The sequence below is a fragment of the Dasypus novemcinctus genome, chromosome 3 (assembly GCF_030445035.2).
Source record: "Dasypus novemcinctus isolate mDasNov1 chromosome 3, mDasNov1.1.hap2, whole genome shotgun sequence".
In the NCBI taxonomy this organism is placed as follows: Eukaryota; Metazoa; Chordata; class Mammalia; order Cingulata; family Dasypodidae; genus Dasypus; species Dasypus novemcinctus.
In genome coordinates, this window is record NC_080675.1 from 111,695,054 (window position 1) to 111,714,723 (window position 19,670).

Genomic DNA, 19,670 nt, shown 5'->3' on the forward strand with positions numbered 1-19,670 from the left:
TTATTTCGACGGTTCCTCTTAACCCTTAAAAGCAAGGGGCTCAAACAGGCCAATAAGCAAAAATGGAGGAAATAAGAACGAGCCAGGGGAGGAGGTGGAGGAGTTGACCTCTTGGCGTAGGGGTGGCCAGAGCTATGTGCTTGCTCTGTCCCTGGGTTGCCAGTGGCCTGGGAACTGGTCCCCGAGTAGGTGCGTAAGGAAGATACCACCTCATCACCTTGGGTCATGCCCTTGGGGAACTGGTCAGCAGAAACTCCTAGGACCACAGTGTCTTGCAGCCCGTGGGGTTTACTGGGAGGCAGAGCCTGGCTGCCTCCTCTGGTAAGGACATCTGGGCATGGGGGCAGGCACCATTTCCATAGGGGCTGTTGGCACGGAGATCTCCAGTGCACTGTCACTGCCTTCAGTGAGTTTACCCACGAGTTCCATGAGCTGGGTGGTATCCTGTCCTCATTTGACAGACAGGAAACTGCTGTAGAGATAAGTACCTTGTTCAGGGACTCCCCGTAAGTGGCTCTTCTTGCACTCAAAACACCGACTCCCTCGACTCCTAGCACAGAAAACCACCTTAACAGATAAGCACATGTGGTTAAAACTTTATAAAGGGTTCTTTTTCCTCCATTATAAAAGTAAGACATACTGTAAAGAGAAAAGAATAATGATTTAAGTAGAAAACAAGCCCACCGCTTCAGTGCTGTTGGAAGCAAAGAGCAGTGCAGGGAAGGCTGAACTTTGATGTGAACTTGTGAAGCAGTCATTCGGCTCCTGCATTCAGCGGCCTGAGGATGCACCCCAGCAATCAGTGGGATGTGGGGAGCCACTGGCAAGGCTGCCAGTTTTCCCATTCTTAGCCTAGCTTTCAATCTCTGTACCAACATGTTGCTAGGATTGGGGGGCCATGTCTTTTAGTCTGGTTTCTAATGCCCTCTTCTACTCAATGGCAGCTCAGTTCTCCCACTAAACTCAAAGCCTCTGGAATTCTCTACTTTTCCGCTGCCCTCTCTGTATAGCCTGTCCAGTGATGAGCTGCTTCCCCATCTCCCATCAATGCTTGTGCTCTAGTAATCGCTGAAGGATCATGATTACAAATTCAGGTTTGGAGACAGGCCTGCCTGTATTGAGGTTTAGCTTCCTTGAGCCTCTGTTCCTTCTGCTGTACAAGGGGAATGCCCGTAGTACCTACCTCCCTGTGCCTAAAGGAGGTAATGAATACAAGTGCCTGCATTGTTAAGGGGGCTCTCATATCACTGCTGTGCTCTACTGAGTCTCCCTCGGCCCTTCCCCCCGCCCTGTGAAGGACACACTTAGCTTGGTGCCCAGTTCAGGTCAGTAAACTCTCACTACTGCAATCTGTGGACCTCCCCTATCTCAAGATGAAGCCTAGACACAACTCGGCACCATGGCCATTGCGCACGTTTGACTCCAAGGGGCTTCCTGCTGTTTCTTGTGCTGCCCTGTGCCCCCAGCTGCTGCACCCTTCAAAATGTGTGTGGGGGGAAAGCACCAGCTTGTCACTCGCCTGTCACTAGGAGTAGCCACCACTTGAGGCTTGGGGTGGGTGGGCAGCAGAGGAGGGGAGAAGATTCTATTTCTACCCATTCCGCACTACCCAGCTGATAGGCACTGTAGTCCACCTGGCACTTAAACCCAAGGGTCACCATGGAGATGAGCCATTGGGCCGTGCCTGACAGTGCTGTTCCCACAGGGCTGTTCTCAGAGCGGCCAGGACCTCGGGGCTGAGGGGGAGCATACTGGGGCCTGTGCTTCCAGCTGGAAAGACTGGCCTCGCCGCGTGTTTGGAATCGCGGCCCTCCTGCCTCCAGACCCACTGTTGGAGGACGGGCTCCTCCAGGCCTGAGTGTGTGGCGGGGTGGTGGATGCGGGTCCTCTCCGCCCAGCTCCCTGAGGACGGGGAGGAGGGGGTCGCGGCTTGGGTCTTCTCCGCCTTTGGGTTCTCGGTAGCTTTTGTCCCCAAAGCCCGGCAGCCCGGGGCGGCCCTGGCTTCGGCGCCCTCTCCCGGGCGGGGGTCTGCGCGCGCCTTCCCCAGCGCGCTCCCCGCGGGGGCGCCCGCCCCTCTCCCCGCCCCCGGCCTGGGCCCGCCCCCGCGCCTGTGTCACGGCCCGGCCAGGGGCGGAGAGCGGCCAGGCGGGACATCCGGCCCGGGTCCCTCGCCGCGCCCGCCCGCCGCCTCCTCCGGCGCTGCAGCCCGGGAGCCGGCCACCCAGCGCGCGCCGGGGCCGCCCCCCGGCCCTCCCCTCCCGGGCCTCTCCCGGCTCTCGGCACCCGAGCCCTCGGGCCCCGCCGCCCGGGCAGCCCTCGGATCCGGCAGGCCCGCGCAGGCCCCGCGCCGGGGACACCATGTTCCCGCGCCCGCTGACCCCGCTGGCGGCCCCAAATGGCGCCGAGCCCCTGCGCCGGGCGCTACGGCGGGCTCCGCCGGGCAGGACCCGGGCCGGGCCGGGGGCGCCGCCCCTGCTACTGCCGTCCATGCTGATGTTCGCGGTGATCGTGGCCTCCAGCGGGCTGCTGCTCATGATCGAGCGGGGCATCCTGGCCGAGATGAAGCCCCTTCCTCTGCACCCTCCCAGCCGTGAGGGCGCGGCCTGGCACGGGACGGCCCCCAGGCCCGGGGGGCTGTCCCTGGACGCCGGGGACTCGGACTTGGAGGTGCGACAGGACGTCCGGAACCGGACCTTGCGGGCTGTGTGCGGACAGCCGGGCATGCCCCGGGATCCCTGGGACCTGCCGGTGGGGCAGCGGCGCACACTGCTGCGCCACATCCTCGTGAGTGACCGCTACCGCTTCCTCTACTGCTACGTCCCCAAGGTGGCCTGTTCTAACTGGAAGCGGGTGCTGAAGGTGCTGGCGGGAGTTCTGGACAGCGTGGACGTCCGCCTCAAGATGGACCACCGCAGTGACTTGGTGTTCCTGGCAGACCTGCGGCCCGAGGAGATCCGCTACCGCCTGCAGCACTACTTCAAGTTCCTGTTTGTGCGAGACCCCTTGGAACGCCTTCTCTCTGCTTACCGCAATAAGTTTGGTGAGATCCGAGAGTACCAGCAACGCTATGGGGCCGAGATTGTGAGGCGGTACAGAGCTGGAGCTGGGCCCAGCCCTGCAGGCGATGATGTCACCTTCCCCGAGTTCCTGCGATACCTAGCAGAAGAGGACCCTGAGCGCATGAACGAGCACTGGATGCCCGTGTACCACCTGTGTCAGCCTTGTGCAGTGCGCTACGACTTTGTGGGCTCCTATGAGCGGCTGGAGGCCGATGCCAACCAGGTGCTGGAGTGGGTGCGGGCACCACCCCATGTCCGATTCCCTGCTCGCCAGGCCTGGTACCGGCCAGCCAGCCCTGAGAGCCTGCACTACCACCTGTGCAGTACCCCACGGGCCCTGCTGCAGGACGTGGTGCCCAAGTACATCCTTGACTTCTCCCTCTTTGCCTACCCACTGCCTAACGTCACCAGGGAGGCCTGTCACCAGTAACCCTGGGTACTAGGCCAGTAGCTGTTGGGGACTGGCTTTGACAATGCCAACTTCTTGTGCTTCAGCCTGCTGTTCAGAGAAACTCTGGCGCTGGGACTTGGGGCTTCTCCAGATGCCCAGATGGCAAAGGTTGACCCCGATGTTCCTTGCCCATCCCAGAGTGGTACAGAGCACAGGGTTGGACAGAAAGCCTGGGCCCCCCCACTGGGGATATCTCTTGGGGACTAGTGAGATCCCACATGCCCTGGTAGGGCCAGACATCAGTTTGCCAGTGACATAGTCCATCTGATTGAGGACTGGCTCCACGCCCCTTCCTGGCTGCAGAGATTTGTGCAGTCTGCTTGGATCACCGTAATTTAACCTTTGGCCAGATCCAGAGGTGACACCGATCTGGAGCCGGTATGCATTCATCCACCCCATTCGCCTTGGCTGGGGTAAACAGTAGTGCCTTATAAATGCCTTTCGTGCCTTTCTTCTCAAATCTCAGAATTTGCTACACTTGCCAGGTTCTTTCCATTTTTCAAAGGAAAGGAAAGTCTAGGCAGGGCCTCGCCTGGTAGCTCCAGGCCCAGCCCTGCAGGCATCCAAAGACCTCTGTGCCTAGCTTTCTCCCAGGGCTCTGGCAGCCTCCTGGCTAGTCAGCGCCCACCCCCTGAAACCCCAAGACCTTCGAGGTAGTGACTGGCTGATGGACCTGGCAGCCACTTTTCTGATGCATTTATTTAAATTTTGTACTTTTTGATAGAACCCTATGAGGGCTTTGTTTTCTTAAAATCTGAATTTTTAATAAAGCTGTTTTTGTATACAAAAGTCGGCATCTCTGTGGTTCTCCCCTCTGAGCTCCCGTGGTCCAGCCAGTCTCTCAGATGTCTGTTTCCCCAGGTAGGAGCAGTCGCTTGCAAGTCGAGAATCCAAGAAAGAATGTGACTTGCTTGGGCTGGCCCAGTGGGCCAGTGTTACACAGTGGAACTCTTGGGGGCTTCCAATAGCTTTTGGGATGCTGCCAAAGAGCATGCCCATTGGGAAAGGCCCAGGTCCAGAGCACACCTACCACTGGGATGATTTCCCCCAAGAAGGGGGTAGATCTGAGACACTGGCTCCTCTTTTTAGGCAGGAATACTTCTTGAGTGAGGAGGCCCTCTGGTGCATTTTCAGATGACAAGGAGGAAAGGGGATGTCTGTGTGGTTGAGGCAAGGGGAAGTTATTCTTGGCACTGAGAGTTACAAGGAAGGAAGGTAAGAAGGTTGGGGGTGGAGTGGGGGTGGGTGGGGGGACAGGCGCTTGCTGATGTAGACTCTTCCAGGGGAAGCAGAGGACAGGCCTGTCTGGCCTGGTGTCCCGCTGCTCTCCCCGGGGACAGAGGACAGAAGGCTGGGTCTGCAGGCCCCATGGGAGAGAGGTGAAGCTCAGGTTTGCTCTTCCCTGGTAGACCTATCTTACACATCCCCGGGGGAACTGCTGTACTTCAAGGACCTAAGGCTGTGATGAGGAGGTGGGGCCCCTGGGAGCAAGGGAGGGAGGGAGGCCTGGAGGGCAGTCTTGCTTTAGAGAGGAAAATTAACCTCGCTTCTCAAATGGTGCACGAAACGCTTCTGTGGGAACCTGTGGTTCTCTGCCGCTACTCCCCAGGAGGACTTCCCTGATCCCCCAGCCCCGTCTTCAGCTCCCCCTTGACTCTGGGGGCCTCACCTCGGGAGCACTCACATTTCTCTACTGTAACGACCCCAATGCTTGTCAGTCTCCCCCACAGAGACAGTGAGTGATGTGAAGCCGGGACCATGTCTGTCTCATTCATTCGACATTCCCATTCCCTGGCCCAAGGGCCTGGCACATAGTAGGTGCATAGATAGCCAGGCAGTCCCAGGGTGTGCCTCTCTGTAGGACAGAGAGCACTGCGCTTGGAGTCACCCAGAGCCATTAAGTCCCAGCTCTACTCACCAGCTGCTGACCACCTCTGGGAGCCAGACTTCAGCTTTTCCCACCACATCACAGGAATAACAACACCGGCTCAGGTAGATTGCTGCAAGGATTAAGGAAGACAGAATGAGTGGAGGGGCTCATCTCAGCACCTGGCTGAATGGATGTTCTTTGAGACGCAGGTTGAACACCTAAGCCCTCAGAGGCCAGGGGAGAAGCCAGGGCACTGTCCAGCCCAGCGCAGGAGACCCAAGCTGCCCCACCCACCCTGGGCGAGCACAGAGCCCTCCCCTTTCCCAGGGGCCCCTCACCAGGGCGAGCCAGGCCCCAGGCCCCCTCCCGCAGTGGCCCCAGTGCCTTTCTTACTGAACCACCCACCGCCTGGCTCAAGCAGGAGGAAGATATTCTTTCTCTTCCTAAGGGAAAATACTAATAATAAACAATAGGTGCTCTAAATTGAGAGCGTGCTCTGTGCCAGGCGCTGTGGTAAGTGTGTTAAATTGTCCCCATTCATCCTTACAACAACCCAGCAAGGTAAGTATTCCCATTTTACAGATGAGGAAATTAAGCTTAAGTGACTCACCTAAAGAGATGGTAGAGTTGGGATTTAAAAGCCGGCCCCATTCAACATTTGCTCCCTCCAGAATGAGCACTGTGCTCATTGTCTCTGATTTTTGCACCCTCGCCAGTCCTCCTTCCCAAAACTCCAAAAGGGATTCTGCCCACAGGCCTTTCCAACAATTGTAAAATTCCCCAGATTGGCCCACCCTGAGGATCAACTTTGCAGTAGTGCTGAACCCAGACCACGAAGGTACTAGACCCCGTCCTTTCAGGCCTTCCGATAAGCAAATGCCAAGAGACTTAGAGGAAATGCCTGGGAGGGATAAAGGAGAGGGGGCAGGAGTGAGCAGGAAGAGCCTTCAGACTCTAATGCAGGTCTGATGTCCCTGCAAGGAGACGGGAAAGGGAGAATTAGGTAGGAAGGGTCCCGCAGTTCTAAGTCTCAGCCAGGACAAGAGGCAAAGAGGACCTATTAGAGGAGTCTTCCACTGGGGGGCAAGAGTTCAGCTTTAGTACCCCTGCCATTCCCAGTCATTGGTTGGGAGCACTGGAGGGAGTGTGAGCATTGAGGCAGACCCAGAATGCAGCAGCTGGGGGCTGTCAGCCAATTGCACTCTTCATAGAAGTTTCTTTTAAAAGGAGATCTGAGCAGTGCATCTCCACAGTCACCACACAGACCCAACTTGGTGAATCCGACTTATGGACATTGGCCCCCAAGGGTTCTGTTGACATAATGACCTTCTGAACAACCAGAAAAGAGCTGTTGGCTTAGCAAGAGCCTCTAGTTGTCTGGGGGGGATCCTGTACTAAACTCATTCCCATGGCCACCAGCCTTAAAGCAGGACCGCTGGGTTTCATCTGGATGTTAGAATACTGTGCCATCACCATGCCCAAATGCCCATGTTATAATATCCTGGATGTTTTTTCTGCACTTCAGCCAACTCAACTGCAAGTTCCAATTGTCTTTGGTTTGTCTTTGTCATTGATTGGTGGGTATTAGTGATGGTCTCCTTCACCCAGCTTCCCTCTCTCATCGGCCTACCTTCTTTCATCTGGGGTGGGCAGAGCAGATTCACCCAGGGGTTGAGTCTAACTGGTGAATTCCTGGACATCCCAGGGGATATGTCTTGGCTCCCTCCCAACATGGTCATCCAGCTGAACTTCAATTCCAGGGGCAGCCTGGGGGAAAGGGAAGTTCCCCAAAGGGACCTTCCAGGGGCCCGTGTGTCTGTGTGTGTGAATGCCAGGTCTCCAGCAGCGTCCCCCTTCCTGAGCCCTTCAGCTTGTTACTGCCTGGTCCTGGCTGCACAGAGGACACGCCTGCCGAGGTGTCCCCATAGAAGCAAAGAAAACCACAGGATCAATCCCGATTGTGCCATTGTGATGAGGCGCGAAAAACCAAGGTCAGGCTAGGTCATTTCTACTCCTCGCCTGCCCAGCAGGAAAGCTTGGGGGGTGGGGCTTTAAGGGAGACAGAAAGATGTGAGGGGTTCAGGAGCTCAGGATGAAGGGGTCTGTGGTACCACTCCTGACACTGGCCTGGCAGTGTTCCCAGACCTGCTGGGCCACCACCTCACTGCCAGTTTGCAGATGGAAGAAACCAGATATTCAAACCCACTGCAGCTCAGGGGAACAGGAGGCCATCAAGCAGCCACCCGATAATTTTTCTGTTCTCGGCCCAGATATAAGAAGCGGAACTGCTCCTGGGAGCCCTGCCAGATCCTCAGAGAGAGCAGAGTCCCAAGAGTCCAAGTCCTGTAGCCAGAGATATCCAGGGAGTTGAAGATCAAGCTGGAGCCCAAACATGCTGCTGTGAGGGGTCTGCCAGATGCCTGGGGGAGGCGCTTGAGGCAGACCCAAGAACAATGGGGTTTGGCTGGGCGGGGGTGGGGAAAGCTTTCCGATGAAGCCTGGTGGGCTGACTGGGGGTCAACTGACCCCTGGCAGTGCAGGCATACCTTCCCCCCACCCCCCACTGGTAGTGGGAAGCTGTGAAGAGCCTCCTTTATGGAAGCTGCTAGACTCAGAGGCAGGGCAGTCCTCTGGGAGGGGTTCTCCTGCTGCTGTGGTCCAAGTGTCCAGGAACAAAAAGAGAGTTCTGACAGATGAAAGAGAGAGCTAGCCTAACTAAAGTGGGAAAGCCAGTAGGGAAAAGCCAGTCCCTGGGCAAATTTTAGGGAAGGAACTTTGATTTTTGTCCACCCTCAGTCCAAGCACCTATGGTAAAAAAAAAAAAAAAAAGGTGAGCGGGATGAAGGACTTGGGGAGCAATGGTCACAGAGGAGGTACAGAGGAAGGAAGGGGACTTGGAGTCACAGCTCAGCTGCCTGGCCCGCCCAAAGGCCTTTCTCAGCAGCTGACTGGTTAGCCCTTTCCTCCTCTGAAGCCTCACGGTCCGCAGTACCTTTCTAGGAGAGCTTTTAACCCATGGCAAGACTTGTCTGCCCCCCTCTTCCCACCCCACCCCTTCCGCCCCACCCCCACCCCCACTATCGACTGGGAGCTTCCCAAACACAAGGGTTGGGTCTTGCTCCTCTTTGTTATTTGGTATATTGTAGGTGTTCAATAAAGGCTGGAACAGTGAAAGGCCAGATGATTGGATGGATGAATATGTGGATGGATGGACAGGTGTGGGTGTGTGTAAGGGTGGATGGATGGATGAATAAGTAGTTGGATGGGTAGATGGATGGATGGATGGGCAGATCGGTGGGTGGCAGCTAAGGGAGTGAAGAAGCAATTTCTGCACAAAGAGAAATTAGGAATCACACTGGACATCTGGCAGTTGGTGGTTTGCCTCTTAAAAGAAGGAGACAACTGAAAGGTTAGATGTTCCACTAAGGAAGCATTAGCAGGGATAGGATTGCAGATAGAGGAAGCAGTTTGGGCATGGCTAGGTCCTGGCTTGCTGAGACACATAGCAGGGAAGGGTGTGCCACCGGGGCTGGCAGGAACATAGCCGGGTAAGAAACAGATGTCCCGAAAGGTAAAGCCAGCAGATGATCCTGGGAGTAGAGAGGTGACCATGAGAATTCCCCCAAAGGGATAGACTTCTAACAATCAAAGGACTTCCCTAAAGTGAAGGCAAAAAGGGCTGTTCATTTGTTCCCAAACCATCCCAGTTTCCCAGAGAAATATATCTGTCTCAGCCTCGGGTCGTTATGAGGGAGGGGCGTCCGTGAGGTGTAAAGACACAGAGCAAGCAGATTCCTGAGTTGAGGTCCTGGCTCTGCCACCAGCCTCCGATGATCTTGAGCAAGTCCCTCCTCTGAGCCTCAGTTTCTTCCCCTGTCACCTTCACTGCCTCAGCAGGTATGCAGACCACATGATGAAAGATTTTTGCCAGCAGAAAACTGCACAAACAGAAGGATAGAAAGAGCGGCAGTGGGAGGGGAGCGGTGGAGTCTGGAAGACCCGGACTGAGCTTGCGGCTCTCGTGCTCAGGCACTTGCTAGCTGGGTCAATACTGGGCAAGACTATAAACCTTCCTTTCAGAACGTGTTTCCCACAAGAGAAACGGGCAAAATCCCACCTATCCTGAAGAGTTGTTGTGAGGCTCCATGTTAAGTCAGGACAGGAAGTGCCCTGTCATTCAACAAACGGGAGATAATATTTTCTGGAAGGGATTCATCAGGCTGCTGGGAACAGCTGGGTAGCCGATGCCCGTCCACAGCCTGGGTCACCCAGAGGGAGGGGCACCTCTTTCTAATTCTCACAAAGGAACTGTCTGCTTTCCAAGTTGTGCCTCCACCAAGCCTGGGGTAAAAGTGTCATTTCCTGCTGTAGAATCTTAACTTCCAGGCAGAGAAGTCTATAAAGGCCAGGCTGGGAACTAGGCTGGGTGGGCGCAGACATCCTCCTCCCACAGGGTGAGGCGCATCTGTGAGGGGAGGAGCCACAGGTTCTCAGGGAGCACTGTCCATCATGCCCTGAGGGGACAGGTAGAGCGGGGAGGCTCCAGCAAGTCTCCAGTACCCCAAGTCCTGCCACTATCCCGTGCCAGAAGCCTGTCATTCCACTGTTGTGCAGCGTCCCTGGCCTGGTTTAAGAAGTCACCCCCACATAGATGCAACAGTCAAAATAACCATAGGAAGGAGGCCCCATTTATCAACTGCTTCTTTGTGCCAGGCCCTGGGCTAAGAGATTTGTATACTTTTTTACATCGAAAATTTTCAAACCTACAAAAAACATTATAAAAATAGTACAAAGAACACCCGTAGACCAAGATTCACCAGTTAACTTTTTTTTTTTTTTTTTTTTTTGCTAAACCACTTGTAGGTTATGGACACCGTGAGGCCTCACTCCCAAGTTCTCAGTGTGTGTCTTCTAAAGTAAAGAGCATTTGGTTATGTAACTCAATACCATAAGCAACCCTAAGACATTCCAAATTAGTATAAGAGAGGGAAGTGGATGTGGCTCATATGTGGCTTCCGCCTACATATGGGAGGACCCGGGTTCAATCCCTGGGGCCTCCTGGTGAAAAAGAAGTGAAAGTGCGCCCACATGGCAAGCCAAGTGCCTATGGGAGTGCCCGTGCTGTGAGCCAGTGCCTGCGCAAGTGAGTCACCCAGCAAGATGATGATGCAATAAAAGAGATGAGGGAAGCGGGCATGGCTCAACTGACAGAGCATCTGCCTACCATATGGAGAGTCCAGGGTTCGATCTCCAGGACGTCCTGACCCATGTGGTGAGCTGGCCCATGCTCAGCGCTGCCGTACGCAAGGAGTGCCGTGCCACACAGGGGCGCCCCCACGTAGGAGCCCCACGCACAAGGAGTGCACCCCGCAAGGAGAGCCGCCCCGCATGAAGAAAGCGCAGCCTGCCTAGGAGTGGCACCGCACACACACAGAGCTGACACAACAATATGACGCAACAAAAAAGAGACGCATTTTCCCGGTACCACCTGACTATGCAAGCACATCGAATGGACACAGAGAGCAGACGACAGTGGGGGGGGAGGGGAAGGGGAGAGAAATAAATTAAAAAATAAATTAAAAAAAAAGAGAGAGAGAGAGAGAGATGAAAGAGAGTCAAGGTGAAGTGCAGCAGAAACCAGGAACTGAGGTTCACAGCTGACAGGGAAACTCTCTTCACATCAGAAGTCTCCAGGATGGAATCCTGGTGAATCCTAGAGGAGAAAAAATGAGAAGAGAAGACAAAAAGAGAAATAGATACAGAAGATCACACAGCAAATGGACACAGACAGCAAAAATAGCAGGGCAGGAAGGGGGAGAAAGAGGGGGAGGGGAGGAGAAAAATAAATCTTTAAAAAAAAATTAGTACTAGAGTATTACTAGCTCCAGTTCTTATGCAAATTTCCCCCAATTGTCCCAATCATGTCTTTTTTTCTTTTTGTTAAGATTTGTATATTGTATTAGTCAGCCAAAAGGGTACTGATCTAAAATACCAGAAATTGGTTGGTTTTATAAAGGGCATTTATTTGGGGAAGGACCTTACAGTTACCCGCTTATAAAGCATAAGTTACTTCCCTCACCAAAGTCTATTTTCACATGTTGGAGTGAGATAGCTGCTGACATCTGTGAGGGTTCAGGCTTCCTGGGTTCCCCTGGGCTCAGCTCCTCTGTTTTCTTCACAAGGTCAGCAGTAGACTATGAGGCTCTCTAGACTTTCTCTCTCTCCACAAGGTCAGCTGTAGGCTATCAGGTGAAAGGCTCTGTCTCTCTCCTTGGGGTTTCTGCCATGTCTAAGGAGCCTTCTCTATTCCTCTATGTTCTTCTCCTGGCTCAGGTCCTCTCTTTCCAGGGCTGGCTTCTCTTTCCTCTGCATGCTGACTTCCTAGGGCTCCAGCTTAAGTCTTCAGCATCAAACTCCAACATCAAAACTCCAACATCAGAAACTCTAACTCTGTCCTTTGCCATGCCTTTTATCTGTGAGTCCCCACCCACTAAAGGATGGGGACTCAACGCCCTTATGACGTGGCCAAATCAAAGCCCTAATCATAACTTAATCACACCCAGGTACAGACCAGATTACAAACATAATCCCTTATCTATTTTTGGAATTCATAACCACATCAAACTGCTACATGTATTTATCCATTTCTCCCCCTCCCCCTGTTCTTTTTGAGCTCACTGTCTGCTCTCTGGTGTTCTTCTGTGTCTGCTTGTCTTCTCCCTAGGTGACACCAGGAACTGATCCCAGGGCCTTCTGGAGTAGAAGAGAGGGACTCTGTCTTCCACACCACCTCAGCTCCCTGGTCTGTTTCATCTCTATTGTCTCTCCTCTGTGTCTTCTTCTGTTGTGTCATCTTGCTGCACCACCTCTCTGTGCAGGCCGGCACCCCTGCGCAGGGTCAACGCCCCTGTGTGGGCCAACACTCCATGTGGGCCAGCTCTCCACTCAGGCTAGCTCACCACGTGGGCCAGCTTGCCTTTCACTAGGAGGCCCCAGATCTCAACCAGGGACCTCCCATGTGGTAGATGGGAGCCCAATCACTTGAGCCACATTTGCTTCCCCCAGTCATGTTTTTTTCTACTTCTTTTTAAAAACCAGGATCCAGTCGAGGACCATGCAGTACATTTAGTCATCACACCTTCTCAATCTCCTTTAATCTAAACTGGCCCCTCATTTTTTTAGTTTTAGTTTTATCTTTCATGCCATTGGCATTTTGAAGCATCCAAATCAGTTGTTTTGCAGAATGTCCCTCCACTGGGATTATCTGATGGTTTCCTCATGATTAGATTCAGGTTGACACACATATTTAATCCTTGTAATGACTCTCTGATGGGTTTTTTCACTCCATTTTAGAGGACTGGAGTCAGGCTCAGAGAGGGCTGTCACGTAGCTATCCATAGCCTGACCTGGGACTGGGGAGCCTATGCAGGTCTGTGCTTAATACCACGTGCAGGGGCAGCTGTGAAGTCTCATCAGCTGGGTTCTTCTTCTGATGGATTCTTTTTTGAGTTCCTTTCAGCACCTTGACCAGGAACAGAGAGCAGAATTGGACGGGCCTGGTGAGGAAAGAAGAGGGAGACCGCAGGGGAGGGGTATCTCCAACACACAATGAAGTGAGCAGTCAGGGTCAGCCCTGCTGGAACCCCCAAGAGCTCTGTTAGGCTGCTGGAGAATATGGACTTTTTCTGCCCCCTTCCAGACCTCCAGTGGAAGTGATGTGTCACACCACACACACCGCACACCCACATCGCCAAGGGTGTAGCAAGCCTCGGGGTACCTTCATTGCTGAATTCTCTCCTGTTGCCTAGCAACCCTGGGACATTGCAGCCCTTCCCCGCCAGAGGGTGGATGGAGGGGGCCACCATGTGGCTAGCTGGGCCTCTCTTGCTCGGGGTGTCTTGGCCCTGCTTCCTTATGACCAGACACTGACAACCAAGGAGGGTCCTTGCACTCTGGGGAGTTAACCTCCCCTGCCCTGATGAGCTGAGCAGTCAGTCTACTTCGGACCTTTCCTCCTGGCTTGGGAGCCACACAAGGGCACTGTGGAACCTGGGTCTCTTCTTAGGGAGGACTGGCCAAGAGCTAGGGAGAGACTACCCCACCTCCCTGCAGAGAAGAGCAGGAGTCTACAAACGGATCTTCGAAGAAAAAAGGGTAACAGGAGAAGAGCCAGGCAAGAACTTCATCATGGCAGGAGAATTTAGCTCCTCAGAGGGTGGTGCCACAGAGCTCCAGAGATCTGCCCAGAGTGTTTGCTCCTGGCCACGCATCTCTGTACAAGGAGAGAGATGTAGCTCTTCATCATCCGAGCCGATGATTACTCTTGAATATATGGGTATAACTTTAACCATTTTATTTGGATTAGGTTTAGGCCAATAGTTTTTCCCTGGGGTCCTCGGGACCACTTGGAGGTCTGTGGATTGATAAACTTAGGGAAAAGTTACACCTTCAGTTTCACTAACCTCTTCTGAAATTTATGAAATTTTATGAAATATTAGTAAAAGTCTGTGAATTCGTCACCTAAAGATATCAGATATTTGTACACCACTTTGCAGCTGCTGAAGATATTTCAAAACACTCATCACTACTTAGAAATTATGATAGTTATTAGACCTGATGCTAGCTCTTTAATGTGTTAACAAAGAAGCACTGATGTGAATTCACATTTTTGTTTTTTAAAATATTTTGAATACTAAATTTCTATATAATTTGTTTATACACACACACACACATATTTATTTATGCAAAACATTACTCTGGGAAGGAGTCCATGAGTTTGATCAGACTGTCAGAGGGGTTCATGGCACAATAAAAGTTGATACCAAGTTTAGGTTCTGGAAGTTTTTGTCAAACCAGATACAAGGAAGTATTTTGGGGATTCCTCTTGTCCTTTAATTTTGAATTCTCTGTTTAGATGGTAATCTAAACAAATTATCATATAATATTCCTGGAGGGTCTGAATGACTATCTTGTAATCAAGTAACTGCCATGCCATTTCAGCTTTTGAGTTTGCATTTACAACGGGGCGGTGCTAAGCAGCTCCACCCAAACTGTCCCATTCCGATTAGAAAAGAACCGAGGCAGACCTAATATGCAAATTGCAATGACACACACGCACACACGTACACACACACACAAAATGGGGAAATTTCCTTAGTAAAAGAAAATGCAAAAGAACCTACCCCCTAACAGTCAGCACCCAGTCACCTTGGCCAGGAATTCAGTTGCAGTAAAAACAATATTAGGGAAGCAGATGTGGCTCACCTGATAGAGCATCCGTCTATCATACAGGAGGTCTAGGGTTCGAACCCAGGGCCTCCTGGCCTATGTAGTGAGCTGGTCCATGCACAGTGCTGCTGAGCGCAAGGAATGTCATGCCATGCAGGAGTGTCCCCCGTGTATGGGAGCCCCACACGCAAGGAGTGCATCCTGCAAGGAGAGCTGTCCCACGCGAAAAAAGTACAGCCTGCCCAGGGGTGGCATTTCACACACAGAGAGTTGACATAGCAAGATGAGGCAACAAAAAAATAAGACACATTCCCAGTGCTGCCGATAATGCAAGTGGACACAGGACACACAACGAATGAACACAAGAGAGCAGACAACTGGGGGGGGGGGGCGGGGGAGAAATAAATAAGTCTTTAAAAATAAAAATAAATAAAAATAAAAACAATATAGGGAAGTGGATGTGGCTCAAGCAATTGTACTCCTGCCTACCACGTGGGAGGTGGTATGGTTCCTAGTGCCTGCTAAAGAAGACAGGGAGCTGGCGTGATGGGCAGGTGTGAGGAACTGATGCAACAAGATGATGAAGCAAAAGACACAAGAAGAAAAACATGAGTGACACAGCAAAGTAGGGTGAGGAGGTAGCTCAAGCAATCAGGCACCTCCCTCCCACATCAGAGGTCCTGGGTTCCATTCCCAGTGCCTCCTAAAGAAACAAGGAAAATGAACAGGCACAGCAAGTGCAAACAATGAGGGGCGGGGAGAAATAAATCTTTTTAAAAAAATTTAAAAAACAATATTATTTGTCACATAAAACTAATGATGCCAGTTTGAATTGTTTTTACGTGTAATTTTGTTTGACTTTGCAAATTTGTATTGGTTGTTATAATAAGTGTTAGGATTAGTACCTTAACTTTACGTTTGTCTTACTTCAGTAACGAGTGGATACGAGTGATCTAGGGATTTTTCTTTTCCTTTAAAAGGGGTATATTATTCAAGTGTGAGAAATGCTGGGCTCTGGTATTTATGGATAATTCTATTTTCTTAAAAAAATTTTTTAAAGGAAGTACAGGGATTGAATCCAGGACCTCATACAGGGGAAAAAAGCGCCTAACCACTTGAGCTACATCCACTCCCAAATAACAGAGCTCTCTTCCAGCATGTCTCTTGAATGAGTTTCCATGTTTTTTTGAGGTACCGGGAATTGAACCAGGACCTCATACATGGGAAGCAGACACTCAAACTACTGAACTATACCAGCTCTCCCAAATAACTCTCCATGTTTCTTATCTAGCTTACCGTTTTTTTGTTGAAGAATGACTGAGTTAGGGTCTCATGTAAGAGTGCCTTGATTTCAAAGGCTTCTCAAGTATGGGATTAAATAGCAGTTACCTTGTAATTTCTGAAGATGTCAAGTATGATTCCTTGTTTTGTCCAAAGTTTCCTCCATTATAAGGACTGGAGCATATCAGTGGTTTTGTTACAGTGAAATCTGCTCAACTGTTTTTGTTGTTGTTGTTGTTTTTTTCAGATGATTTAAAATGATTCATAATCAGAGAAAGTAAAATTCAAATGAAATCATATAACCTACTCAATCACCCAACTGGTAGATAAAATGAGTCAACAATGAAAATTACTGGGAAGGATATGGAGCCAGGAGAACCTTCAGACTCTGTGGGTAGGATTATGAATTGAACAGAGTATTCTAGGTAATTAAAGGCTTCAACTGCTTTTGAATTTCTCCAGATTTGGCTTCCTTGTGACATCATAACTAATCATGAAGTAGGGGCCCAAACTCTCATGAAGTCATGGGGCAAGGCTTGGCTAAATGTGGTGGACATGAAATAGTCCTTCTTGGAAAACGGACTTTGGCCCAGTGGTTAGGGCGACCGTCTACCATATGGGAGGTCCCCGGATCAAACCCCGGGCCTCCTTGACCCGTGTGGAGCTGGCCATGCGCAGTGCTGATGCGCGCAAGGAGTGCCGTGCCACACAAGGGTGTCCCCCGCGCAGGGGAGCCCCACGCGCAAGGAGTGCACCCCATAAGGAGAGCCGCCCAGCGGGAAAGAAAGTGCAGCCTGCCCAGGAATGGCGCCGCCCACACTTCCCGTGCCGCTGACGACAACAGAAGCGGACAAAGAAACAAGACACAGCAAATAGACACCAAGAACAGACAACCGGGGAAGGGGAGGAATTAAATAAATCTCTAAAAAAAAAAAAAAAAAAAAAGAAATAGTCCTTCTTTCCTAACCTACTTCTGGGAATCATTTAAGTCACTTTTCCTATAGTTTTTTTTTTTAAAGATTGTATTTATTTATGCTCCCCCTCATTTGCACTCACTTTCTGCTCTCTGTGTCCATTTGCCGTGTGATCTCTGTGTCTGCTCATTTTCTTTTTAGGAGGTACCAGGGACTGAACCTGGGACCTCCCATGTGGAAGAGAGGCACTCAATCGCTTGAACCACCTCTGCTCCCTGCTTTGTTGTGTCTCTCATTGTGTCTCCTCTTTGGCCCCCTTTTGCATCAGCTTTCCATGTCAGCTTGTTGCACCAGTTCGCTGTCTTGCTTGCCTTCTCCAGGAAGCACTGGGAACCAAACCTGGGACCTCCCATGTGGTAGGCAGGAGCTCAGTCACCTGAGCCACATCCACTTCCCTTTTCCTATAGTTTTATCGCTTTTTAAAAATTTTAATCCATAGCAGCGCCTGAAATTGTTATCATGAAAATTAGAAAACTCACAAAGTGTCAGAGGATTAAAATTTAAGTCTGTCTGAAGGAGTAATAAGTGGTGATTTGGGTTCAGTATGGCAGAGTGAGATGCTTCAGGGCCCTGTCCCCCAAGAAGTTTTGAATAACCAGTGTGAACTGGCAGAAATATTTTTCTCAAAGCTACCAAAACAGGCAAAGGACTTCAAAGCCGCATGAAGAAATACAGAGGGAAGCGGACGTGGCTCAAGCAGGTGGACACCCTCCTATGACATGGGAGATCCCAGGTTCAGTTCCCGTTGCCTCCTAAAGAAGACAAGGAAGACAGCAAGCAGACAGTGAAGAAACACGATAAGAGACACAACAAGTAGGGAGCAGAGGTGGCTTAAGTGATTGGGTGCCGCCCTCCACATGGGTGTTCCTGGGTTCGGCTCTCGTTGCCTGCTAAAAAGAAGAAAGCAGACAGTGAGTACAAACAACCGGGGGCAGGGGGAAGATGATAGAAATAAAGAGATTAAATAAATCTTAAAATCTTAAAAAAAAATAATAAATTAACATCTCTGGTTGGGGCAAGAATATGGTTAAATATAAATGCCAGTACTATGCATTTTTGTTTGTAACTCCATTTTTTACTTTCTACAGGATCTAAAAGGCAAATGCATAAAATGTAATGATAAATCAGTGCTTTGGGGACTCATAATGTATAAACCTGTGAGACAAGAACTATATAAGGGTGGGGGGACAGAAGGGGATAGGAACATGGTTTGTGTACCCTGTTTAAGGTACATTGATATCAAAGCAAATGAGATTGTTACCGATTTAGGATGTTAAATTTAAGCTCCATGGTAACTACAAAGGAAATATTGGAGAATATGCAAGCTGATAAAGACAGAAGTCAGAGTACAGATCGCCAGGGCCCTCAGGGGTAGGGGGAGTGGGGTGTCGATGCATAATGGGTATAGGGATTTTGCTTGGAGAGATGAGAAAGTTTTAGTGATGGAAGGTGGTGAAAATACCATAATATTGTGAATGTGATTTATCCTATTGAATGGTATGTTTAGGAGTGGTTGAGATGGGAAAGTTTATGGGGTGTATTTCCACAATTAAAATTGAAAAAGAGCTACAAAAAAGACAAGGACAAATTCAATACAAGATTTTGGATGTGATCTACCAAGAGAGGAGAAAAGACTCAAAGGGACATTATTTGTGACGGCTTGCTCGGTCGGTAGAGGTGGGGTCTGGCTGCGGATGAGGGGTCGGTCCAGCTCGGAACGAGGGGTCAGTCCCGCTTGGGACGAGGGATCGGTCCGGCAGCAGACGAGGGGTCGGTCTCACAGGGGTTGCGCGGTTCAGCTGACGGGGTTGCCCGCGAAGCCGGCGACGAAGGGGTCGCCCGGAGAAGCAGGCGACGACCTGGGGACAAGGGAGGCCAGGCCCTTGTCGGGGGCTCTCAGGACTGGAGGGCGCATGGCAGAAGAACTACCGCGGAGACAAGGCAAACACACAAGTCCAACTTTATTGAGGGAGAGGCAACAGTTTTATAGGGGCTGGGGAAGGCTGATTGGTCGAAGCCACGCCCTGTTCTGATTGGTTGCCGGGGAAAGGTCAGTGGGCGGTACTGGACGGGGGAGGGGTGGTGATTAGGGATTGGCTGTTGCTGTTGCTGGGGGAAGTGGCAGGGTTTAGGGATTGGTGGCTGCTGTTGCTGGGGTGGAGGGCAGACTTGAGTTTCCCACCCACGCCTGGCTGTTGCTGCTGTGGGGGGGGGGGAGGGAAAAGGGCAGACTGGATTTTTCCGCCCTGCGCCTGCGCAGGGAGAAAGAAGAAGAAGGGTGCCGCCCCACAAGGCATCATATGGCGCCATCCGGGAGGAGGGGCGGCCGCGGAAGCATGGCTGCCGAGAAGGGGAGACCCGAGGGCACTCTGCGCCCATGCCGAGCTCCCTTCAGGGGTGGTGGTGAGTCCGACCAGCCACCCTATTATGGGGGCAGCGGCTTGGCCTGCCGCGGCTGCTCCCCCGCCAGGTCAGCAAAACCACACTTCAGCCCGAGGGGTGACCGCAATTATTGGGACATATGAAGAAATTTTAATAGAAACCATAATAAGCTTTATATCTGTGTTAAATTTCTTTAACTTGACAACACATTTAAAGTGATTACATGGCGGACTTGGCTCAGTGGTTAGGGCATCCGTCTACCACATGGGAGGTCGGCGGTTCAAACCCTGGGCCTCCTTGACCTGTGTGGAGCTGGCCCATGTGCAGTGCTGATGCGTGCAAGGAGTGCCATGCCTTGCAGGGGAGTCCCCCACATAGGGGAACCCCACGTGCAAGGAGTGCCCCCCATAAGGAGAGCCGCCCAG

At 51.6% G+C, this 19,670-nt stretch overlaps 1 protein-coding gene and 1 long non-coding RNA gene across 2 annotated transcripts in view; one reads left to right on the forward strand and one right to left on the reverse strand.

Moving 5' to 3' along the window:
• The first annotated feature begins 2,154 nt into the window (after positions 1–2,154).
• Positions 2,155–4,299, forward strand: CHST14 (carbohydrate sulfotransferase 14). The gene has a single exon (XM_004454978.4). The coding sequence runs from the start codon at positions 2,359–2,361 to the stop codon at positions 3,487–3,489; it is 1,131 nt and encodes a 376-aa protein (XP_004455035.2). The 5' UTR covers positions 2,155–2,358; the 3' UTR covers positions 3,490–4,299.
• A 154-nt stretch (positions 4,300–4,453) lies between these two features.
• Positions 4,454–19,670, reverse strand: part of LOC139438696 (uncharacterized) — a 41,524-nt gene continuing 26,307 nt past the window's right edge. The window contains exons 2-3 of the long non-coding RNA XR_011648410.1: positions 5,429–5,510; positions 4,454–4,667 (exon numbers count right to left, since the gene is read on the reverse strand). This is a non-coding gene — a long non-coding RNA (uncharacterized lncRNA). The remainder of the gene's footprint in view (positions 4,668–5,428; positions 5,511–19,670) is intronic.